The sequence below is a fragment of the Melospiza georgiana genome, chromosome 1, assembly GCF_028018845.1.
Source record: "Melospiza georgiana isolate bMelGeo1 chromosome 1, bMelGeo1.pri, whole genome shotgun sequence".
In the NCBI taxonomy this organism is placed as follows: Eukaryota; Metazoa; Chordata; class Aves; order Passeriformes; family Passerellidae; genus Melospiza; species Melospiza georgiana.
In genome coordinates this window covers 70619944-70646102 of record NC_080430.1, presented here as the reverse complement: position 1 = coordinate 70646102, position 26159 = coordinate 70619944, and the positions used below count along the sequence as shown (strand labels likewise).

Genomic DNA, 26159 nt, shown 5'->3' with positions numbered 1-26159 from the left:
AAAAACTGGCTTCATAATGCAGCCTGAAGATACTGAGTGTATCACTTATAGGCAGAGTTTTATGGGTTCTGACAGACTTTGGATTTCTAATTGCTGGTCTCAAATGTGCTTTTAGTCAAACAGGTGATGTATTAGCAGTAACTATAAAGAATATAATCAATGAATATTGCAGGTCTAATCAGTGTAAGCTTAGAACACCCTATTTTCTGAAGCTTGGTGCTGGTATCTTGCCTCTGGTATTCATGTGGTCCATTTGATTATTTACCTGTGATTCTATACAAACATAGAGGCAGAGAATAGGTGTGTGTATCACTGTGCCAAGCTGGACCCAGATCCTATTGTATATTGCAATTTTCCTAATTTCCCCAATTGGGAAAATGGGCACCATCCAACAGTAATGCCTTGGAAGGGAACATTCAGGAACACTTATATAATTCTAACAGTCTAATTATAATAGATATAATTAATACGTGACTGCATTTCAGAAGAAATTATCCCAAGTTGCTGCTTTGTTGTACGGAGTAAATAAAGAGATTCATCAGACTTCATTGTTCTTAATACCAGACACCCATAAAATGTGTATAAATTACTAAAGATGCTAATTTGAAACAAACATTTTGTGAACATAGAAGTTATGAACTTTCCAAGTGATCTGAGACACTGATTTAACTTTTCCAAAAGTTAACCAAAACCACACAGGAGTTCCATTCCCTAGAAGTAATGTTGATTTATTCTTATTACTCACAGAGCAGTGGTTTATCTTCCATTGCTGTAAGAGGTATGCTGGCATCTACTGATCAAGGCATCCCTGTTTCTGCTGTTTCATCCAACAACAGGTTATCACAGGCTGCATTTTCCCATGAGGAAAGCAAACACATCACACTTTTCCACAGAAAAGGAGTTAAATGAAGCAAGTAATGGAAAAATATATTGGGGATTAGACCCACAAAGCTCAAAACAAACATCTTTTGAGTTGAATGTGAAGTCAAGTGAATTTTTGTAAGATTATTACATTAACAGGGCTCCCAGGAACTAGTTGCCCTCTCACTCAGGATGTTTCACAGAAAGAATAAGAATCACCACAATGGTAATTAAATATTTCTATTTATTTTTTCATTAATACAGTATTTCCTTTGCCCCAGACAAATAAAAAGAATCATTCATAAGATATTTATTGAAGAGCTATCAAAACAGAGTGCTACAGAATCTCTTGCTTCCTTTAGAAGACAACCTGCTTTAGTATTATTATTCAGAAACATCACTGATGCCTACAGAATAATGAACCTTTTTCCCCAACCTAAACATCCATCATGGATCCAAGGCACATAACAGTGTATTAATTTTGGGAACCAGGTTTGACCTGGTACTCAGAACTGATATACCACATGGAAAGGTATAAGAATTACTATTTGAAGAGGAAGTTTATCAATGATGAGGTGATGCCAGATGGTGAATTACTCTACTGGTGAAGGTCAGAGTTTTGATTTCTTCTGGAAGAAGCTGACAATAGCATTTACACATTCATCAGACAACCACCTCTCTGTCAGCACTTCACACTCTCTGCTGTTGACTGCATGGAGCTTCTCCTTTTCCAAACTTCGTAACAGCTGCTTGGACACTGCCAAGGACTGCAGGAGAAAGAGAGGAACATTGGGAAGGTAAGTTTTCTTTTTATACTTTAATGCTTCAGCAAATACAAAACCCACACTGGAATCCTAACCCAAATGCATTAACATCAGATCTCTTAGCTTTTAGTCAACCTTTTTGCTGGAAATATTTGCTGTTTTTAATTCCCCAGACTGCTAATAAGGTGGAAGAAGGCTCATGGGAAGCAAACTAGCAGTTTGTTCACAAGTGCTCATAATCAGGGTAGATGGGCCAAAGAAACAAAACCCACTGAACTGTCTGCAGTGCCAAATGCCACTCACATTACCAGTCTCCTCCTGTCCAAGGAAACACAAGAACCATGACTTCAGTAGTCTTGGAAATCCTGAACTAGGGAGCAGGAACACTGAGTTCAGCAAAAAATTAAAGCCACTCAGTGTCATCTTGAGTACCCAGAGTGCACACTCTATAATAATATTGCAGAACCAGTGGTAAGATTCTTAAATATAAAATACTGCCAAAATAAAAACCTAAAAGAAGCCACCTAAGGCACTCACAGAGGCACTGCACAGGTGGATTAATCAGTACATTTTTAAAGCTTTTCAGCCACTGCATCTCTGTGGACAGTGCACTGTGTTAGATGCCGACAGAGTAGAAGAGAAGGATCTGATTCTCAGCAGCAGAGGGACCAATCTGTGCTTGAAGGAAAATATATGGAGGCTCATTATTTCCATTAAGGATGAAGTGACACCAAGCGACAGGATAGGTTTGGCAGAAGAAATGGGAATGCTACAGGCTTACAAGGTGGAGAAAAATTAAAAATACTGACATTTTTGGGGAGGCTTGCAAAATCTTCTAATCTTGCCCAAACTTCCTTCTGAAAACTGCTGTCAGGGAAGACTTCAGTCACAAGTCCCTGGGCACAGGCTTCTGCTGCAGTCAGCTTTTTGTTGAAAAGCAACATCTCACTTGCCTATACAAAAAAAATAAAGTGTGATTCAACAAGACACAAGGCTTGAATTATCTGACAGAGAAGCTGCATGCTTCCACATCACATTCATTTTACTCTCTTGCCTGTTAATATCTGCCCTCTGAAAAGAACATAGAATAGGTGGTTATTATTATTATTGTAATTATTAAGGAACCTCCAGACACTGTCTACTTCAAAGGCCCTGCTTGAGCAGGGTACTCAGTCCCATCCTCCAGGCCATAAGGAAGAGGTTATGCAAGTTTCACACAGAATCAACCCCTGGGCTCCATCACTAGGGACTGGCCTACAGCTTCTACTGTTCACTAGGACTGTGCATGTCTTTTTGAGCAGAGCTCCAAGGTTGCAATCTGAAATTACCTCATCATAAATGTGTTTGTTCACTTTTGCAGTGATTCCAAAATTTCTAGAACATGTACTGGCAGGCTGTGTCTCACTGAACAGACTATTCTTGGTATTTGGATGTCTATGAAGCACTTGCTCTGCTCTTTAGAGATTTAAACCCTGCTCAAAAAAATACATTATATTAATGCATGAAATATAAGATAAGTATTTAAAATTACCCAGATTTTTTTCTGTTGGATATCAAAAGAAGCAAAAAGGATTTATGCTGTTCTGAGGAAAAAAAAAAAAAGATTCTGCTGTCTCTTCATTTTTCAGGGTTTTTTCCCTTTTTTTAAATTTTTTTTTCTTTTTACTATAAATTAGTTTCCTTATTTCTAGAATAGACAGAGAAATTAGGAGTATGGACAGAAGACCACAAGATACCAATACACAAAGGTCAGATGATCCCACAGGCTGTGCAGACATTCTTACCTTGGCTGAGCCCATAATTTTTGGAAACAGGTAAGAGGAACATCCTTCTGGGCTCTGCCCAAGTTGACTAAATGGGGTATGAAATGTAGCCTGGAGAAAAAAACCAGAAGAAAATAAAGGAAACCTTAGATCAAAGCATGGAATTGAAATACTAGGACTTCATTTTCATTTTAAATCTTCTACTGAGACAGAGTTCACCAAACACAGCTGAACTATTGCCACAATAGCCTTCAAATACCATTTGGTAACATTGCTTCATCCTCTCAGTGCACCCCAGAGGCAACTTTGTGTAACTCCATTTCCACATCCAACAACCCAATTGATGGAGCTACATTAATTCAATACAGCACTTAGAGAAACTAATGTGTAGGTGCAAAATCTTTACAGAAAGGATGTTCATGCACATTTGCCTTAAATGTTATTAAATACATATTCCAAATAATTTATGAGGCAAAAAGCATTTTTGCCTTTCTGAAGCACACCAAGTTTATTCTTCTCCTGAAAAATTCTAGTCATTGAATCTTCTTCACCAAATGTTAAGCAAATCTAAAAAGAGCCTGTGCCAGAAATGCAGCAAGGAGTCATACAAAATAATACCATAATTGCAAGTCAGAACTGAACAGTGAACAATCTGTTAGAACAGACAACAATCAACTTTGAGAAGGCTTCAGTAAATTTGAAGGCAATAGGAAAACTGTCATGAAAGATAATCTAAGTGAAAGGCTAGGTTAGATCCTGCAGAAATCCTCCAAGAACTGTTACCAAGGGTTCAAGCAAAAGCTGTCCCAGTGCTGGTAGGAAGGTACCAGCAGACTCTAAATAATGAGCTTGCCATGGACTTTAAACACAAATATACACAAAGTGAAAACTATGTCAGATAAGTATGCAACTAATATAATTAGCTTTAAAACTAATTAGAGATTTTAGAAAAATACAAAGGAAAAATAAGATGCATTTATCAATGATTATGTACACAAAGTAAAAAAGGAAGTTCAAGTATGAACTTCAAGCCATTCAAGAAAGAAGGACAAGACATTTCATGTGTATTTGGATTAAACTTCAACTAAATCCATACTAACTTATGGCTATAAGGAGATTATATGTTCAGGGCAAGTGACTAGACTTCCAAATAGTGTTGATAAAATTGAGAGGTATGAGTAAGAAGATACTACTGATGGACAAATTATAGTTTGTTGGGAACAACTTGGTATGTAGCATGTGATACACAATAGGGAAACCTGCTTTACTGGCAACTTTGCAATAAGGGATCCAGGTGTTTGATCAGATCACAAGTATGTAAATCAAGTAACACAGTGGGATGTCAAATCAGAAATACAGCCTGCAGAATGTGGAGAAGTTCTTCTGCTCCATTTCACGTCAGTAAGACACAAGTTGGAGTGATGTGTCCAGCTTGTAGCACTATGTTTAAAGAGACTCAGGGCAATTGGAAAGAGTCCTGAGGAACGTGACTGCAGGCCACATGAGGAAAAGCTGAACAACTGGCAGCTGTTCAGCTCAAAAAAAGGAAAGGACTGAGAAGAGAAGGTAAACCTGAGATATATTTAATAGGCTAAGTACACTGATGGCTAAGGCCATCCAAGGGAGACTTCTTTAAACTGAGAAACAGGGAAAAATAGGTTCACCCTGTAGCAAAAAAAGATCAGATGAGAGGGCTGAAAGAGGAAGAAGTCAACATTTCTCTAGTAAAAAAAGAGATCTATGGGCTATAACTGACTGAATAATTCATGCACATTATACAAGCATATGTCAGGAGTGACACAGTCATCAGTGATCTGTAATTAATTACTTCAGCCAGTTACTGAACTTCCATTCCAGAATAAACTTTTGCTCCCCCTTTCAAACATCATTTCACACCATCTTAGAAGAGGGGCTCTTAGAAAAGAATCTCTGAACTGGAGTCATTAACTTGATAAGCATAACTATAGCATGGGAGATTCCATGTATGTTAATCAGTGGCTGATACACCCCTGTGCTGTTTATTAATACAGGTAGGTGCTCCTTGATGTGATACACAAAGCCTTTAGACTTTTCTGAAGTGTTCTTTGCTTTCAGATTACCCAAAATCAAGTAGTATTTAATAGAGAAAGAAGCTTTAAGACTGTCTTGTGATAGGCCATGCAATGTACTTACCCTGTCAGAAGCATAGACAAGGTCACACAAACCAAGGACTGTTACACAGATTCCAATGGCTGGGCCATTTACCACTGCAATCAGTGGTTTAGGGAAATCGATAAAATGACCCACAAAGTCTCTAGAGAGAAGGGAAAACAGAAGATGAAAGATGTATGAGACACACCTCAAGTGTTTTTCATCCAATATAAACAAACTGCAAAACACGTAATTAGACACTGCATAACAAACCCCATGAGCTAGACAGAAACTGTGTAATGTATGGGTTTTGAGCCTTTCAGAAATTAATTCTGACAAAATAAGAGCTATTTGAAACAGCTGCATTTCCTTAGCAACTAAGAATCAAACATGTACATGTCAGCAGAGCTTTTCTAGCTCCTGTGATCAAGTTATGGAAGTGTTTTCCTCTTCAGCTACAGCTGCTGAATACAGCACACTGACAAGAGCCCTCTGCCTATGCATCCATCCCAACTGCATCCATGGGACAGCAATTCCCTTCACACACTCTGTTTGCAGTGAAGCCCCAACAGGCACAAACACTGTAATGCTACCTCAGCACACAATTCCCTAGAGCTCTTCTGCACACATTTGAGAAACAGCATTTTGTTTCATCTGACAGCTTCTTCTCCATCCAAGAGGTGCAAAATGCATTCTCAAAATAAAACATGCTCCAAAAGAGGACAGTGTTGTAAGAACTCCATTTCTCTGGCTTCTCTGTGCATTGGGTGTAGAGAACACTGCCTATGTAAGAGTTTTCTGCTGTTTTCTAACAATGCCTGCAAATTATATTTTTCCCGTTACAATAACTTATGTACATATGAAACTGAGATGTTCTACTTGAGTAATACTGCTCCATCTTTTGCCATCTTCTCCATTTCACCAGGCTGGATATTAGCAAAATTGTTCAGATCATTTCCACTACTGTAGTAGTCTCCATTTCCTGCAGAGAACACAGAGAAGTAAATGCACCAATGGCTTCTGAATAGGAAAGAGAAGAGAAGCTTTCATTTATCTCATTTACATAAAAATTTTATCCCAAGTGTCTAATAACATTAACAAATTAGAGGGATTTTCTCAAAATATACACAATACCTTAAAGGACATCTAGGGTTTAAATGTATGTTTTGACTGTCAATTTGTTGAACAAAACAATCAGTAAAAGCCAAAGAAGGCTAGCTGTGAAATATTTCATGTGGGAAATTAATTTTCTTTTTTTTCTGTAACTGTCAGATGGAAAAAATATTTTATTTCTTTCCCTGCACACTTTCTTGGGTTTTCTTTTTCTGTCAATTTGCAACTATTCAAACAATTAGATGTGATAAACTTTTTTTTTAAACAGGACAATGAAAATGTAAGTTGGTTCATCTCCCTTCACCCACCTTCAAACCGATGAAGAAATCAAAAGGAGACAGAATAACCTATTTAATATATGGTAGAGTTCCACATTTTTAGGATCTATTTAGAAAAAGGCACAGTAGTCTAAGGATAAGACTGACAGCACTGCACTGAAATCACAGTAAGAAACAGATAAGTTGGTATTCAATGTATAAGTCAATTTGAGGCACCACCAAAAAAGCAAGAAGCATTTAAAAGCTGACTCCTGCATGACTCAATGGCCTAAATCACCCTATGTTCCATGAGGATGTTCACAGGATGGGACCTACTTTACACTGCAGTGCTCTTGTTCACTGTGTGAAAAGAAACAGAAAGGTTTTGCAGAGGTGTTTGCTGTTGACTCACAGCTATATAATGTGTTAGACTTCCCAGCTTCAGTTGTGTGAATCGCCTTTCTTATCTTGTAAGGGCTGTGGTGCACAGCCACTGCTACAGAAAGGAAATCCAGCATCCTGGGAATGGGAACCAGGTGTTGGTAAAGCAGACAGTGGAGAGGAATTTGCAAGCAATTACCTCAGAGTAAACAGGTTCAAGCCCAAATTCACCTTGAATTCACACTACTTAGCTACCAGCCAAAACTCAAGTTTTGGCTAATTTCCTAAAAAGACATTTTCTGCAATGAGGATGGGCCAGATAGGCAGCAACTCAAAAGTAATAAAACCTTTAGGAGTATTCCATATCCATCTTCTCAGGTGAGAAAGATGTTTTGATGTAACAGCAAGATTGTTTGAAAATTTAAAACACCAGCTTAAAGAAAATTTGCCAAAACACTTTGGAAAACCTTTGGTTGTTAATAGAGGAAAGGATTTCCTCACTTAATTTTACCTTAGTCTAAACACAGGTAGGTATTTCATGTCAGTACTATACCTTGGTATAATATAAAACATACCAGTAATAACTGCTATGGTAGAATCATTTTTTCCAGCTTCTTCAAGTGCTTTGATAATTTCTCTGTACATCTGCATAAAAGGAAAATCAACAAAGTACAAATGTGATGCTGCAAAAGAACCTAAAATGAGATTGACACTGATAACAAGGAACTCAAGAGACAGATTAGCTATAATCCTTTTAAATGCTGAAAAATTTGTCATGCACAGAAAGTTTGGTATTACATGTGAAGTACTTCAGACCATAAAGACACACGCTTGCAATACTGAAAACTTACAGTGCAAATCTAAAGGACAAAATAAAGTCCTTTGGAAGAACAAGCACTGACATGAAAGAGCTAATTTCAATACAACAGTTTAAGTGGACAAAATAACATACTAAAGAATCAGCAGCAGTGGGGTGAAGACCCTGCTCTTGTATTTCTGCAGTTGTGAACCAGGATGATTGTGATGCTTCCAACAGGATGGACTTACTCATGAAGATAACTGTGGGAAACAGAAGATCACCTACACATAGGTCCAGCAGGACTGAGCCAAAGGCTGCACAAATGCTTAGTTATACTCAACATGGCAGTCCAATCTTGCATCCAAAACACAGGGCAGTCTTCCTGCAGTTTCCTATTTTAATTTGCTCTAGACCATAATCCTATACTAAGTTTGAAAGAAATCAAGAGACACAGAAAAGCCTAATCTGTAAAATTTTAGCTGAATGATTTCATTTTTTACTGGATGTTTATTCCTTAGGTTGTTGTTGGATCCCTCACAAAGGTTGGACCACCATGCTTCAGACAGTTCTGTTGAACCCGCAGTAAGGACCCTTTAAAGACTAAAGTAGCTTCTTCAGAAAGAACAAAATCATTAATCCTCCCAAGTTCATTTTTTTACCTGATGGTTGATGGCATTTTTCCTATCAGGTCGGTTAAACATTATCTTTGTGATATTGTTTTTGGTGGTAACTATTAATGTTTCATAGCCATCGTGTCTGCCCTCCTCTGGAGAAGCCTCTTTCTTCTGGCGAGCAGATTCTGCAGACACCAGACTTGAGACAAGGTCAGCATACTTCTGTCTGGCATCATCCTGTAACAAAAGACAAGAAATTTAAAAATACGGTAGGAAAAAAAAACAAAAAAAAAACTTTAAGAAGTAAGAAGAAAATAACACACACAAGATTATGTAAAGGGACAATTGAAATCAGTTACAGTACTAATAAAATGGGTACCTGGGAGGAGGGGAAGGTGACTGCTTTAGGGAAAAGAAAATTAAAATCTTCATCATAACATATTCCAGTTAGGGGGTAGAAGAGGGGAACATGTTGTATCTGAGCACTGCAGAACATGCTTTAAATCACCTTAAAGGCAGCAGCAATAGATTCACAAAATGAAAATGCATAGATGCTGGGATGATGACATTTATTTTGCTGGAAGAGTGCTCCCACCCATGATTAAGATTACCAGAGAGACCTTTGTCATACTCCCAGCATTTACACATTTCTATGGATCCTTTGTTTCTGCTTTCCAGTCAGACATTTCTCCAACAAAAGTTTTTATTTTAAAATATGTATTGCTGAAAATAAGATCACTGAAATAGATCTTATGGCATTTTAAAATTGCTTGAAGACAATAGTTTTCATTTAGCCCTAACATGACACACAGAAGCCTAAAGAATTCTGTCTCCCTATTTGTAAAATAAGCAGTAATTTAGAAGAATTTTAAGTACTTGGTGGTTACAACTTATTGGCTTGAAAGGATAACATATTTTGAACAGTTCTATAATCCATAATGAGTAGCACATGAAATTGTCTATCCACTCTCCACTCTAAGTGGAGGAGCCAATTCTTTACCTCAAGTATTTCTTGACTATTCCTAAAAGCTGCAGGGCCATCTCAAAAATAACCCTAAAACCCCAAACTAAACAAAAGATCAAAATGCACCCCAAAAAATCCAAAGCAAAACAATATCTTATACTCATGAGATTATGCAACCATATTTTCTTCTTAAAAAAATATATATATATAAAACCCCTCCTCTATATTACACAATCTTTTTGAGATTGAGCTCAGCAACTACTACTGAGCAGCAGGCCTAATGCAGCACTGATACAGATAATTTGAAAAGCTTGTTTCCTTCATTTAATAGCAGCTGAGGAAACCATGGCAGCTCTGTGCAGACATACTAAAGCCTGCATGAAAAAGGAATGCTTATGTATCTCTGCATCTTTATTCTCCCTGCTTGCTTCACTTGACTTCTCTAAAGGTTATGAAAGATACTAAAAATATCAAGATATATTGAGAAAGAAAGAATGAAGAGAGGTTCTCAATATACCAATTTTTTCTAGTCTTTTAGTCAACAGCATAAGAGACTGGATTTTTAAAATGGCAAAGCTATGAATATGCTAAATTCAGAGATTTGTGTTTTGTTATAAGAACTGAAAAGTTCAATCCATCTTTCTTAAAGAGAAGAGCAGAATGGACCATAATGCAAAAAACCACTATTCTCATTGGAAGTCAGCGCCTCAGATTTCTTACACAGATACAAGCTGGCAGTAATAATGTAGAACTAGGCTTACACACACAAAAAAAACCTCCAAAGAATGAAGCAGTGAAGTGATAGAGGAATACAGCAGGAAACATTTTGATGGCTGAAGCAGAGACGCTCAACTAGCTTGTAATATTTTTAGTCATCAGCCACTCACTTAAAGACCAGGCACTTCAAGGAAGAGTAATCTACAAAGTATCTAAGAGAAAATATGGGTTTTGTCACCTGAGACAAATTGCCAAGAGAGTTCCATGCATCCCATTTGGCTTTCTTGACAAAGTCCAGCATACCTGGTTTTGGAGCATTGCAGGGACCTTCAGTAGCCTGAAAAGAGAGAGAAACAGACTTATTTAAACCTTTGATTAAAGTTCAGATGACATGGTAGAAAATCTGATGTCTGTTCCAAATACCTATCTGATCAGGATTCAGAATTCAGCTCTGAGAGAGAAGAAATACTGGTTGGACAATTTTATGACAGTTCACACACTGTGAGGTTTTCAGTGTCTGCTATTTCTAATATTGTATTTGGCTTCCAGAATCACCTAGCCAATATGAGACTGGTTTCCAAAACCCCCATGCATGTAAAATTCTCCTGCCACAAAAACTGTGAAAGTTTTATACTTATAGAGAATGTTAAAGACTTATTACCTGTGTGAAGAGACCTTTGAATAGGAACTATTAATTTGGATCTTCAAAGTCTGCCCTGCTATGAGCAAGGGCATTGGACCAGATGAACTGCAAGAGTTTGAGCTATCCTGAAGTATTCTATCATCACTTTTCCTGAAGAAAAATAAACTATTGGACAGAAATATTTCAAGTGTGAGGCAGGAAAAAGAGAAAAAGAGGAAAGAGGAAAGGAAGACATTTATGACCTCACCATTATTAATCAATAGAGCTGTCTTTAAGGTTTTTTAAATGACTTACTGACTGCCTTCCTCAACACAACGAGCCACAGCCTGTACTGACCCTGCAGTCAGTCCTGATCCACAAATACTTCATGAAATACCAATACAAGCCCTGCTATGGGCATAAAGTTATTTCTGCAAAGGTCTCCTTTCATGCTGTGGTAAAGAATAACCTTCACTTGAACTGTGGAGGAACAGTTCCTTGAATTAAAAATAAACAAACAAAAAGCCCCAAACAAAGCCTACAATGACCATACTAAAAAAAAGAGGAAAAAAACCCAGAAATCAACTTTCAAATGTCAACACCATTATAATACAGGCCCAGATGACTGCAGATAGAAGACATTTAAGAGGAAGCATTCAGCCTACTCTTTTTTTTCCTAGGCATAAGCCATTTTCCAAAGCTGAATCAATATTACTACATGGAAAGTATCACACAATAGATGCAATTTTGCTCTATTTCTTTGAATAAAGGTTCTACTGAAAGCATGAAAAAAACAGGTGTGGTTTCCCTCAGAATTTAGGTTTTAAGGGGCTGGCATTTCAGGAACACAATTTGAGCACATAAAATGAGGAGCCTGTTAACACACAATACATACAGCCAGTATCTCAAATTTTACAGGCCATCCCCTCAGGTTAAAAATACTCCTTGCCAAACTAAATAAATCAAGTTATGCCTACCTGTTTAAACAGGGCATAGAGTTTCAACTTCACTTCATTCCCAGGGTCCTTTTTCAAAAGCTTCAGCTGTTCTTGAGCCTTCTGGAAGTCCTTCTGGCTGACCTGCATGGTAGCTGCAGTCATGTGCAGGTGAATTGCTGGAACCCAAACAGCTTGAGTTGGCCTGGGAGTAAGTGGGGAAAAAAAGATCCCATTACTTCATTTTTGTGAAAGACTAGAGGAGAAACAAACACACTGCTTTTCAAGACATTTAAAGTAAATGTGAAACATTACATACAACATTGATCAGAACAACAACAAGAAGAAAGGTATTAAAAGTCACAAGAAAGTTGCTTTAGAAGTTTGCTTTTGCTGTGATATAATTAACCTTTGGAAATTATTAATTTTTATTAATTATTTAAATCTCATTCCCTTGCAATCAGCACCTTGAATAATGCATTCAGTTCTGGGCCCTTCACTACAAGGCAGACATTTTGGTGCTGGAATGTGTCCAAAGAAGGGAACAAGGCTGGCAAAGGGTCTGGGGCACAAATCCTATGAGGAGCAACTGAGGGAGCTGAGGTTTTTTAGCCTGGAGAAAAGGATGCTCAGCGGGACCTTGGCACTCTCTACAACTGCCTGAAAGGAGGCTGTAGCTGGGTGGGGGTCAATCTCTTCTCACAAGTAACAGGAGGAGAGGGAACAGCTTCAAGTTGCACCAGTGGAAGTTTAGATTGGCAAAGAAAATCCTCCTAATATCCAGATGGGTGGTCAGGCATTGGAAGAGTCTGCCCAGGGAAGTGGTGGAGCCACCAAGCCAGGAGGTATTTAAAAGATGTGTCTATGTGGCATCTGGTGACATGGTTTAGGGGTGAACTTAGCAGTACTGGACTTGATGATCTCAAAGGCCCTTTCCAGCCTAAATGGTTCTATGATTAGCAGCTTGATACATCCATTAATTAAGATGAGCATGCAGCCTGGCTGCTCTTCGTGATCTTTTCAAGTGGGAGTGCTTCTAGCTAGAAATTGAAAGTCTGGTTCTCCTTTCAGGGCAGCACAAGTGAAGACTAATTTCAATATGTACTTTGGAAAAGGACTGTAAGTAAACCAGCTCAAGAAAAAGAAAGGCAGTCAAAATATTCTGGGAGAATAACTTCCCACCAGAAAAAGGCAGTTCCATCAAAACCTCCCCCAAGAGTAGCAAACCTAACCCAATTCTATAATATTTCATAAAAACAGGTTTACTTCTGTAAAGTTTGGACTCAAAAGCTAAGAGGTCTTAAAATTTTCATTTATTTCAAGAGGGCAAAAGCATGCTGTCACAGCTTTTTTTTTTTTTTTGTTAAATTGCAATATACATTAAGCATTTTTACTATTTTTAAAATGTTTGCAGTTTATGTATGAACCTTTCTTCTCTATTCTAGTAAAAAGATAAAAGGCCCAACTTTCCCTATTCTAACTTACAGACACACCTGTCATGCTAGAACATCATATATGATAGATTTTATAATCAGTCTCATTTAAAAATTAATGAGTATCTTCAACGGAGACTGACAGAATGCTTAATCAATTTAATGTTAATATTTCAGTTACAGGACAATCATTTAAACATCATGGAAATGCTGCCTTTTTATACACACCTAATGAGAACTTAAAAGATGTTCTACTGCCTACCTCAAAAATGTCCTCATTGCTCTTATTTCTTAAAGAAAATTTATTTTCTGCTGAACGCCTAGAAGTTGCAGGCAGGAAGTGTGAAGAATGTGAACTGTTCCTCATTAATTTTATTCCTCTCTAATTTTATGTAGCTAGATGATGTCTTATAAAAAGATTTGTAAGACCTACTGTTTTTATGTTCTATTACCCAAAGCCCTTCTTTGTTAATAAAATCAAAGTTCTGATATTTTGGAGAAACCAAGTTTGAATGACAGACACGGAAAGAATATTTTTTGTTATACACAGAATTTTTTCAAAGCGAAAGGATTTCAGAATTTGCTTCAAAACCTTATGCCAGTAGCAAGAAGCCTATCTGAACAATACAAAATGGAACAGGCTATCAGAAAAGGCTGCAAGAACAGAAAGTCCTGTTACTTAAGCTGATCAGCTGTAAGCTTCTATTATGATAGCAGTGCACCCAGACACACATGGGATAAACAACTCTCACTGTAACCAGCATTCAAGCTGGTGTGCTCAGAAGACTCTGCCAGAGTTTAACAAGTTCATCCCTTAAATAGCCAGGAGGTTATTTAGCCAACTTGTGGACTCAGTTTCCAGCACCAAAAAAATACCTTCAACAGGAAGAAGTGCACCTAAATGGATACAGATACAGGATTTTTAACACTGCATCTCTTTCATTAGTCTGTCCTAGAGTCTCAGAATATGACATTTCAGTTCTTATTCCCAAATGTGTTTTTAAAGCCACATTAACAGGAAGAAAAAATGAGCGTGCTAGAAGAGCAGTTGTTTGTTTTGGTTTGGCTTTCTTTTCCCTCAATTTTGCTATCCACCTTTGGAATTACTGGAATGCTACTGTACCCAAGATGATCTGTCTATCTGCTACAAATCTTCTTGTCAGTCTAGGAAGAACTGAGGTAGAGCCCGTATCTAAAAATGGAGATTTGGGTTTACACCATGTTTGACAATCTGAATTTCACTCCAGCCTGGCTATGGTCAGTATCATAAAAAGGCTTTAAGAATCTCTTTTATATACAATTTGATAATGATCATAAATTAACAAAAGTTGAGCAGCTAGGGAGAGGAGGATGCCATAGCAGCTGGTCTGAAGGTATGAACACACATATTTATGGTTAAGGCTGGTTTGGTTTGAGTTTCTTTGCATTTAGCAGGTCACAGTTACTTACTCCTTATTAAGGATGCAAAAGAGAGAAGTTAGATGATAAGAAAACAATTAGGTGAATCAAAAAAGTTGAATGATTTTTCAGTAAGTCCAGGCTCAGAGGAACTTTGCTGTTTGGTTATATTCACTTTTTGCTTCTTAGTTAAATGTTTGGGTACAATTGTTATCTATCCGCTTCAAATACTTCATCTTTCATTCTTCTTTTCCTCCTTACCTACTGATTTGTAATAGGAAATTGCGCAACCTAGGTGTTTAATAAAGTCTGTTTACAAGAAAAGGCCTTTTATCTTTCATTCTTCCTTGCTGCTTGTAGCTCAGTTCTCTGCAGGACATTGATGATTCACCCCATTCCTTCTGCCTTCTGATCTCTACAGACATTTCCTACACATCACAGATGCTCATCAATTCTCAGCACGCTAAGGCTAAGCTGATTACTATGACTTCTCTATCAAAATAACAACAAAGGATGAAAACACAAAGGAAAAATTAATTTATCTCACAATTAATTCATCTTGGGCAGGACTTAATTCTTCAGAGGCACACACAAACAGCAGTAAGAAAGCCCCTCAATCCCAATTAGATCACACAGAGTGAGGAGATGACTCCTCTCAGCTGGCACAGCAGCACTGCCACCTCTGGCACTGCACAGTGGTGCCATGCCACAGTCCCAAGGACAGAGAATGAGGAGAGGCTGCTGCAGTACAGCGTGCCACAGCTGGCTCTCTCCATCTGCTGCTCCCTTGCTGTGACATTGAGTCCCTCCTGCTCACTCACTGGGCAAATCCATGCCCCACTTCAGCAGCCACACAAGACTTTGTGGAAACCAGGCAGGCACAGAGCCTGGAACCTGGCATTCAGGCTTTTAATCCAAGCAGAAAAAGAAGCCTACAAAAGGCAACCAAAAACCCCTCTGTATTTCTCTTTCTCATCTACTCACTGCAACAAAGTGAAATCATTTCCTTCACAAAGTTTCCTGTTTATTGCCCTGCACCAAGTGCCTAGTTAGCTGCCACGGCCCCACTGCTACAAATTACCTTCACTGTAGGCAGCCACAGAAGAGTGGTGAGGGCTGGGCAACCTCCCCCAGCTGGGTAAAAAGCCAGCTCCCACCAGAGAGACAGAAGCAAGGTGAGTCACAACTTGGCAGCGCAGTCAGAGTCCATGACAAACGCCTGTGCTCTCCTGCAAGACCAGTCACTGGGGACTTCGCAAGTTGTACACTCTGAAAAAAGAAATAAATCCTGGGCATCACTGTCTGAACCTGAAACATGCAGGTTGACAACCATTCTGTATTTATTCCCTTGGTTCAGACATCTCTTTGCTGCCATTCAGTCATTCAGGATTCCTTGGAGGCTCCTCATTCACCCTATTCACTCCACCTGCTCACTTAAATGTCCCTTATCGCAATAAACATTCAAATGTCTCTTAAATTTAGGACTGCAATCACACTGAAAGTAATTTCTCACTGTTTATATTATTCACAAAAGACTGCAGAGCCTGTTAAAGGCAGGCCTCTCACTTCTGTGTAGTTCTGTCCCTTGCATAAGGACTTTAGAAGAGTTAAAAATTCCAACTTTTTGTAAAATACTGACTGCTCACTTTCTAACTTTTAAAGCATCACAATACTCTCCTCAAAGATTAAATAGAAGTCAAAAGATCTCTTTGCACAGGAAATATCAGACACACTCAGCAAAAGAAAGGGAGGGATATACCTGAAATCTATCTTCCATTTACTTAGTACAAGTTTCCTTTTAAACATTAGTAGATCCTGGGGAAATAAAGCACATAGAAAAGCAGTTAAAAATCCTATTAGGATTAAAAGCAGCGGGTGGTGCTAGATACACATGGGTTTAAAACTCCTGGCAGAAATGGAAAACACTCATTTTACATTATTTTAAGTAGCTTTAGGGAGACAAGCAAGAAAAAGAACAGGAAGTGGTGGTAGAAGCAAGAAGCACATTAAACTGTCACTTGGAAGAATTCTGCAACATCTTTTGTCCATTATGTATAAAACTTCACACCATGTGTACAACATCCCTTCTTTGCCACGATCTCAAGGTGCTGTCATTTTTCCCATTGCTCTTTCCACACTCTCCTCATGCAGAACAGTGAAGGGCATGGCAACCACCCCTTGCCATTTCCCACACACAGTTTTGCAGCATCACAAAGCAGCATTATTTCTGCTCATGTTCTTTCCGTCTCAAGAGAAAATTACATGAAACCCTGGTTTGCTGGCACTGTTTGAAGAGTTATATGGGTATTTTTGTTTTTTTAGTTATGACACAAAGCAATCAATTCCCACCAACCTCACGGTGCTCAGTGCTTGGTTATAACCTAAAACAAGCTTCTGACTGCATGCCTCTCCTGAACCCCTGCAAAGAAGACACAGCACATGTCTCCCAGCCCAACCCACACATGATTTCCAGGTGCCAGCCAGACCTCCAATTTTTATATAAGGTTCAGGAGCCTAAAAGCTATCCCAAGAGCTTCACCTGCCCCAGCACCAGCAAGTGCTGCTCCTAGAGACTGCTGTGAAGTCACACAGGAGGAGAGCACCCAAATCAGACCTCCTTGCTCCCTGTCCTGCTGTGGGGACATCCATCCACAGCGAGGAACCACACGTGCCCCCTGCCAAGGTCACTGGGGCAGTCCTTGCCTGCTGGTGCCTGGACAGCACCACTCCAACCAGCTTCAGGCTTCATTCCCCTTCCTTCAGTAGCACTTCTCTCACTTTGAGCCTCCCTTAAAATTTCCCTGATTTTCCTCTCTGGAGGGCAAAAAGAATCTGGAGATGGAATAGCAACTTTGGATGATCAGTTCAGCTACATCAGGGAGCACAGGTGGTGGAAAAGCTTGTCACCACTGGCAATTGTAGCAACTGTTAGGAAATGAGGAGTGTAAGGGGAATAGAAACCTGTGTTTAAACTGTAACCATGAGAAAGCCAGTGAACCATCTGAAAATAATGACTCGAGTCTGACCTGACACCCCAACTTCTCTCATTCCCCCACCAAGTCTTCATATCAGAATCTCTAACAAGAATTTAAAGAAGAAAGTTTAATTACCAAATAATCATGACAGTGAGCAAAGCATTAGCAGTACCACGCTTCCTTGATAACCAGAAAAATATTTATAATTTTCCATATTCACTTGCAGCATTCTCTGCACGCAGTAAATTTGTTCGACTTCACTTTATTTTGCTGACAAGAGGAAGCTATTGTCTATGCTGTTAACATAAAAATGATTAGAAAATTTTAATCTGCAGGTTCCCCAAGTTATCATTCATCATGCCATTGATTATATTCTACTGAAACCAAACAGATAATAATGTAACATTAAGGACCCATAAATTTTTTACATAGCCCAAGCACTTATACAGCAATATATGAGCTTTTCCTATACTGCTTAAAGTGAGAGGGCTCATTTCTGCCAAATCTCTCCAGTTACTCTCCCCCTATAAGCTACCTATACCAGAGCTGGGAAAAAGAGGCACCTGAAAATGCTAGAGCAAAATGAGCATCCTGTGGCATGTCTGGAACACTCATTGCTCCTTTAATGCTGGAAAAATAAAGGAGAGCTATGGAGAGTGTAGATGGTGTATCTACAGATAAATTCTGGATAGTCTCTTCTGTCTGTCTTTCTTTCTTTATGCCATCTTATTACAGGCTGTTCCCAAAGAAATTCATATCAACTATACACACTTCTCACCATATACTCTTTTCAGATTGTTTTTTTTTTCTTTTCTTGCTATTGAATTACTTTATCATGTGTGCCTATCAAATCAACAATGCCTGCTGCTGCTGTTAGACTTTCAGCTGCAAAGCACCCTTCCTTTAAGTTGTATAGACAGATTCTCTTACAAACAGGAGCTGTGTATAATGTTAAAAGCAACCTCAGCTTGACAATTTTTACGTTAATAAAGGCAAATTGCTTTAGGCTTTTAGTTTTAGGTCTGTCCTTTCAAGTTTCTTCTCTTATACTGGGAAATGTGGAGTAAACACTAGGAGAAGGGAGGTGGTGAGCAAGTGGCTGCAGGGTACTCCACCTGGGGTTAAACCACAACAATCCTTTTTGATGCCCAGTGTGGGGCACAAAGGGTTGAGATAACAGATCTGACCATGGCACGTTAGAACAAATTTGTTAAAAGCATTTAATAAACCAGCTTAATCAGCTGGTTACAATGCTTAGAGTTACATTTGCTCAGAGTTCTTGCACGTGTGCTCACAGTCCTTGTTCCATCCACGGGGTCTTATCAGCATCAAAGTTATTCTCTAGAAATCAATGTATTTGGTTCATTTGGGGAAATACCTAGTTTTATTAACCATGGCAACCCCATGAAGCAGTTGATGACTCAGTAGACAGAACTCCAGCCCTCCTAAAAAATCCCAAAGATGTATCCCTTCCTGTTCCACCAGCATACTCCCTGGAAGTACCCCACTATCCTGCAGCATGGAGTAACTAAAATTTACTGCTATTAGTCAATAAGAATGTTTCTAATGTTCTCATATTTCCAAGGTATCTTACTAGTAGAAAACATCAGTTGAAATACTCTATAAACAATTTACTTACTGCTACTTTAACAAACAGAAATAAATGAAAGCCAAATTATTTTCCCCTTTACATTAGAATGTTTCAAGTATTGTTCTAAAGACAAGTTTAGTGTATAAATCCTTATCAGCTTTTACTATTTTACACTCCTACACTGTTTTGACATATAAAAACTAGATGATAATTATGTGTCTGTTGGCAAATTGAAGTGCTGAATCACTGTTGTTTAGTGCAAGTGGCTCAGCTGTGCTTGATAGTTTCTTTTTCAATATTAAAGAATAGCTAAGAATGAAGGCTCTAGATTACCATTCCCTGAGATATGAAGTGATCTGATCTTTGTGCTCTATACACACACAGTTTTGTTTTATTTTATTTATGCTCTCATCACAGCTGCTGGGAGGGTCACTAGGGTCATCTCCTGAAATCTCCACAGGAACTCTCTCTTTCCAGCAGACTTGACTGGACATGATGAATGACTAAATCATGAGAGAACCTCCTCTATGTGCTAGTCTGTGTAAGACATCTCTAAAAGCAGGATGATTTACAGACAGAAACACACTTTAAAGTTAAAAATAAGAATTTCAGCAGAAAAAACATAGAGCTGCAATATTCATACATGTGACATTTGCTGAGAACCACTCAGTTTACTGCAGCATTTGGAGAGCAGCAAACTCAAATACACTCCTTACACATCATTATCCAAGGTGACTTAACAAAAAGTTATGAATAAATACTCAAAACCCGTGGAGAAAGGAAAATGCCATTTTGATTTGGCTTGCAGGGACAAATCATGTTGGCTGTATGGAGAGCAAGAACATGTATACTTTAATATTAATGGCTTATGGCTTCTTGACAAGGATATAACCAGCTCCTGCAGCTTCCACCCACCTCCGAACACCCACTGACACTCCTCACAGTGCAGCTGAATCAGTGAAAGGAAACAAAAATTTTGTCTGAGGCTTACTTTCTCTCCTGAACCCATGACACCCAGATACAATAAGGGTGGACAAAAAGCATACTGAACAAAAACAGTAACAAAGCAGTATTTGCCAGTGGCTTATTCTGCACAAATCCAGATCTCTTTCAGACAGCTTAGAATTAAACACTTTAGGTCTAAACACAAAGTAGCACACTGCTCTTGGTTTGGTCAGTATTTCCAGCACCTACAATCAAACAGACCAACAGGTTGTCTTTAAAGACCTGGGGCAATTTATTCAACAAAAATCTGGTAATCTGAAATGGAAATTACACACATACCCAGGGACTTCATGGCATGTCTTACTAAGGCAGTGTAAAATCCTTAAATTATAGCATTTAGAAGGCTGCACCTAAAGCAGCATCTCCTAAGAAAGAGGTCAGAGGATTGTGTTGAATTGTGCCAGCTCTAAGTGGGTATGCAACACAGGCAGAGTCAAACTGGCTTCTGCTATCATTGTAGAGATCATGAAGAATTATTGATCTGGGAAAGAGGCAGACAACCCATATAACTTGGAAGTTCTTCCTCTGAATATAAAGGTGCTTCATCTGGCTTTCTACTGGCAATTAAGAAAATCAACACAAAACCACACAGATTCTTTTGTTTCAGAAACAAGCTGACTATACTGACATGTTTGAAGCCATAGGAATTTTACAAGCATGCGTATCATGGTATGAAATGACAGCATATTTGAAATTTAAAATTTGCCCTGTTTAATGCTTAGCTCACAAGGACCAAATCATTCAAGAATTGTTGGCCATTCTATAAGCTAAATTCCTCCTACACCAGACCTTATGCCAGAAAAAATATTATCAGAACACCATACCAGAAAAACAGTAGCTGCTCTTTTGGAGGGCCAAAGAATCATCAAAGAATCCATACAACACAATATTTCTAATCCTCAAAAAACAATTTTTATTCATAATTAAGAACGGAATCTCTTCTACTCAACACTGGTGAGGCCAGACCTGGATTACTGCATCCAGCCCCGAGTTCCATAGTACAAGAACCATGGTCATACTGGAAAGAGACCAGAAAAGAACCACAAAGATGGAGCATCCCACATATAAAGAGAGTCCTAGAGAACTGGGATTGTTCAGACAGCTGTGTTCTACAACAATCCATCCTCAGGATTTCCACACACCTTGGCTTGATATTAGCTATGGACTGTGAAATCCAGCTCAACTACACACAGCTTGCTGCTCTGGATTACATTTTGTTGATTTTAACTGCTGTGTGTATTTCCATTCAAAACAGCTTAAGAGTGTGCTTACATAAGGACAGAAGTTTACCAAGACACTTTTCTGAAAAACTATCCAATCATCTCACCACTACCTTTTGTCTTTTAAGTTGTATTGGTAAAGCAGCATAAGCAAACAAGATCTAGTAATCCCTGCAATTAATACAAGTATTTTCACAGAAAGCCTCCCATTAAGAGATTTAGTTGTTAATTTTGTTATTCATTCCTTTGACTAGTTAAGCCCAATATTCAAAACACAGCAGATTAGTTTATTCCAGTGGCTATGTTTCAGAATCCTGGCCCTTAAAGAGAAATTCAAGATCCACTGGTGGATCTTGAATGAAGAACCTTTCTGAAAGACTCTGAAAGTTACCTTAAAATGCTATGGGAAGCTAATTTTACCTGTATTTTGCAAAAACCTACTGCAAAAGTCAAATGGCACAAGGTTTCAAAAAAGGAAAGAAAGTGGTTTCTTTAATATATAAAGCAAAAAAAAAATTGCTACTTGAAAGGTAAGAAAAGTATGATGAGCTCTCTAAACTTTCTACTGACTTGCACCGAGACAGAAAAGACAAAGCTTAGGGAAAAAATAGGTTTAAAATCTATTAAATCTATTTTAAAATTCAAAACAGGAGTGTGTCCTGCTTGCTTTTCTGGTGGCCAGGCAAGGGTCTGTGACCCACATAACTTAGATCACAAACACCAACTGTAACTACAGACCTGACCTACCAAAAGGAAGTTTGCAAAGATAAGCATGGTTATCTTGAGCAGGAGGAGCAGAGTACCTGAGCACTACAGAATCCAGCACAAGCCAAGGAGGCTGATAAATGGAAATCTGTCACAGAAAAAGATGTTGGTTGATAGGGAATATCAAAGAGCTGAGCAAGGCACACCAGTGCAGCCTGAAATACAGCACCAAGAGGCACAACTTCAGTGAGTCAGAAACCAAAATGACTTTGTTACTGTCTGGGTTTGACCAGGAGAGCGCTCTTGGAGAAAGTCTCGGCACTGCTGCCAACTCCACTCCCCCAGGTTGTGTCGGCACATACAAGTCAGATCCCTGCTAAACTACATAAAACTGGGAGATGTCCCCCGGCCACTGACAGACATTCAGTGCTGGGATCACACACAAAGGAAACGCCCAAAACAAGGACAGCACAGATGGAGGTTTCCCAGCAGCGAGCATTTGGTGCCCACTGGTCTGTCTGACCTGCCCTGAGTGCAGATAAGGCTTCACAGCAGTGGTGTTGTGGAGTCCCCACCTCAAAGATCTGAGAGCAAAGACTGTCAAATGCAGACAGCCCCAGCAAGACTCTTCTGAATGTGCATTTGTGTCAGCATTACCCCTCCTCAGATGAATTCAAACTTGAAATATTATATACTGCAACAGTTATTATACACTGCAGCACAAGAAGAGCTTGTGGAACCCCCAGTTCCATGTCTGAATGTCCTGCTCAGAAAAACAAACAAAACAAAATAAAGCAAGAGCAATTCTTGTGGTTTGCCTTTATACTTGTACAAGTCTTCCTCTTTCAATGTTTCAAAGATAAGAGTCTTTTTTCCAAGTTTAGACTGCAAAAAATGCTTCCTAAATTCATCAGCACACCAATGTTGCCAGTGTCTTTGATAAAATTCTTCTTGCATACTGTTAAGACAGAAAATAAGGCTCACTTTTCTGGGGCTCCAGCATTACAAAAATTGTACTAGTTTTCTTTATTATAGCTGATTAAATACTAAAAACATGAACCCATGTTCAGGATGTATTAATAAATACTGTTTTATGAACTGCTGTCTCATATAGAATCTTGTCATTTCAAATACATCTGACTCCACCAGCCTAATGATGATCAGCAGCCAGTCTTTTACGTGTTTTCCCAATTTAGAACTGCTTTCCCTCACTTTCATTGTAACAACTTAGCTACATTAAATTAATATCATTTAGCTGGGAAAGCTTGTATAGAGAGGTCTTTTTTTTAAATGAGTGCAGAAGTCACACAATTCTCTTTGTTTCTCCCTCTGTCTTAGAATGTTCATGTACTTACTTCAACTAAGTTCTTACAAAGCTTTGGGTGAAAAATATTACAATTTAATGCATAAATGTCTTACAGTTTTCTGGCTAAGATGTGCTCATGCCTAACAGACATACTTGGATACTTGAGTAAAACCATTTCATTTATGAAAGTGTGCATTATAACAGTCAAATCTGAATGTTGTTGCCAATCAGAGTATCACACATCTTTAAATCTATTGGTATGACAATGTCTGCTTCACTATTCTATTTTGGACTTGTTTACTTATTTATTATTATTACAAGTATATATAGCATTATTATTACAAGTGTATATATATACTTGCTTACTTTAAAGTACACTTAACACACCTTGCCTTTTCTTGAGTATTAAGCTATTTTTGATTGGAGGAGGAAAATCTATGAATTGGCATACTTTGTGGTTCTAATTCATATACAAGCAACTTCACAGTGGCATTTCCAATATAGCCATTTTCAATAAAAATGTATATCACAATTCCAAGTGTAATTGCAACTCAAGCCACCCCTTCTGCTTTCCACTGCCCAGCTAACTCTGAAGGCGCACAGCTGCTGCAGTGCACAGTCCTGCATGTGGCACTTTATTTGGAAACAGCTTAAAGGCAATATGTAATAAATAAAGGTATAGAAGATACTGTGTGATTGTCTGGAAAGCCAAAACAGTCTTAGCAAGGAGCCCTAATTAGCTGGACACACAATTAAGCTTGGTTTTGTCAAAGCCAGGCTGGATGAGGGTCTGAGTAACGGGTCCAGTGGAAGGTGTCCCTGTCCCTGGCAGGAGAGCTGGAATTAGATTAACTTCAAGGTCCCTTCTAACCCAAACCATTTATGGGATCATTACATGATCTATGGGACTGACAAAATAAAATATAGAAAACAATAAAAGGCCCGAACACACACACTCTTTTAAACATTTCAGTACATGGATACCTCACCCCCAGCCTAACCAAGAAGTTTTCTGGCGGCGAAATATTCGCCTCAGGAAGGCATCAAACACAGGTTTCCCACTCCCACGCTGTGTTCAAACACTTAAAGGTGCTTGGCACGGCCGGAGGGGTCCCCCAAGTTTAGCAGAAAGCGATTTTCCCCGTTTTTGGGATGAGAGCGGCGCCCGGCCCGGTGCAGTAACGCCGCGGCCATGCAGCCCGGGGCATGAAGCGGCACGGCAGCACGGGCGGCTCCGCACGGCGAGCCCCGGCGGGCGGCAGCGGGAACTGCCCAGCCCCGGCACGGCACCGACACCGACACCCCCGGGCCCGCCGTGCCGCCGCCCCGTGAGGGGCCCCGCCGGGCAGCCCCACAGCGATCGGCACCCACCTTGTCCCGCAGGGCAGCCGCCAGCACAGCCTCCGGACAAAGGTCAGGGCCGCGGACGCCATAACCAGGGGAAATGAAGGCGGGAGGGGAGGAGACGGCAAACCCCGCCCCGGGCATGCATCGCCGCCTCCACGGCCGCGGAGAGGGCGGCCTGAGGGCGGGGCCGGGACCGGGACCGGGACCGAGCTCCGCCCTGTCGCTAAACGCGGGTGGGACCTGCTGTGTGTGGTAGCGCTCTAAAGATGTGCCCGGGAATTGCGGAATCATTTAGGTCGGAAAAGACCCCTGAGTCCAACCTATGACCGAACACCACCTTGTCAGCTAAACCATGGCACCAAGTGAACTAGCTGAACCTCGTGCACTTGAACGCCTCCAGGGATGGTGATGGCACCACCTCCCTGGACAGCCCATTCCAATGTCTTCACTTTTTCCGTGAAGAAATTCTTTGTAATGTTCAGCCTGAAGCCTTTCTGGTGCAGGTTGAGGCTATGTCTTCTCATTCTGTCGCTGGTTGCCTGGGAGAAAAGGCCGATCCCACCTGGCTTCAGCCTCCTTTCAGGCAATTGTAGAGTGATAAGGTCACCCTTGAGTCTCCTCCTCTCCAGCTCCTCCTCTCTAATAATAATAAATGATGGAGAGCAGCTTAGTGCCCCAGCTCCCTCAGCACCCTTGGATAAAATCCCATTTAGTGTCCTAAACTTGTGAGTCTAAAAGGTGCTTTAGGAGATGCTCACACCCTAAACTCACCCAGAGCAAGGGTATCAAGAAGACCAGGCAGTTCCACATGCTGCAAATTCTGCAGGGTCAGACATGGAACCAGCTTTGGTGCAAACCTGGTGGTCAGCCAAGATCACCAGAGCAGTCAATGGAAAACAAAATGACAGGAAACTGGAACCCTTTCAGGGGGAAAAGTCATAAGCTTGTCCCAGTCCCTCCAATAGCAACTTGTAGTGGGCATTGCATCATTAATTACAGCCACTTGCTGTACTAAGTTTCTATTTAGAAAGCTCCTAAAATGTTTGTGTTCTTGTTTGTACACAAAAATCATCTGGCAGGCTGCTGGTTGACTTGGTGTCTGTATGTCAGTGGCACTGGCACTGTGTGAGGGCAGAATAAACACTGTGTCTGCCCCATCTCATTTGAAAGATATCACTGTCTATTGCTTAGCTTTTGCTCTTTCATCTTCAGCTCCAGCATGAAGGTATATTTAATTTTTCCTTGCTAGTGTTACTTGG

The 26159-nt window shown here is 39.6% G+C and overlaps 1 protein-coding gene across 3 annotated transcripts; it reads right to left on the bottom strand.

Moving 5' to 3' along the window:
* Window positions 1-1087: 1087 nt before the first annotated feature.
* On the bottom strand, window positions 1088-25017 carry ECI2 (enoyl-CoA delta isomerase 2). Of its 3 annotated transcripts, XM_058034176.1 has the most exons (12): window positions 24925-24971; window positions 16511-16566; window positions 15833-16020; window positions 11963-12125; window positions 10602-10700; window positions 8728-8919; window positions 7845-7914; window positions 6398-6500; window positions 5561-5681; window positions 3410-3499; window positions 2435-2578; window positions 1088-1628 (listed from the first exon to the last, which is right to left on the bottom strand). In XM_058034176.1, the coding sequence occupies exons 4-12, from the start codon at window positions 12083-12085 to the stop codon at window positions 1473-1475; spliced, it is 1098 nt and encodes a 365-aa protein (XP_057890159.1). In that variant the 5' UTR covers window positions 12086-12125; window positions 15833-16020; window positions 16511-16566; window positions 24925-24971; the 3' UTR covers window positions 1088-1472. The 3 variants fall into 3 exon arrangements, with proteins under 3 accessions (XP_057890159.1, XP_057890075.1, XP_057889992.1); XM_058034092.1 differs by lacking the exon at window positions 16511-16566 and having other exon boundaries at window positions 24925-25015; XM_058034009.1 differs by lacking the exons at window positions 15833-16020; window positions 16511-16566 and having other exon boundaries at window positions 24925-25017.
* Window positions 25018-26159: the final 1142 nt, after the last annotated feature.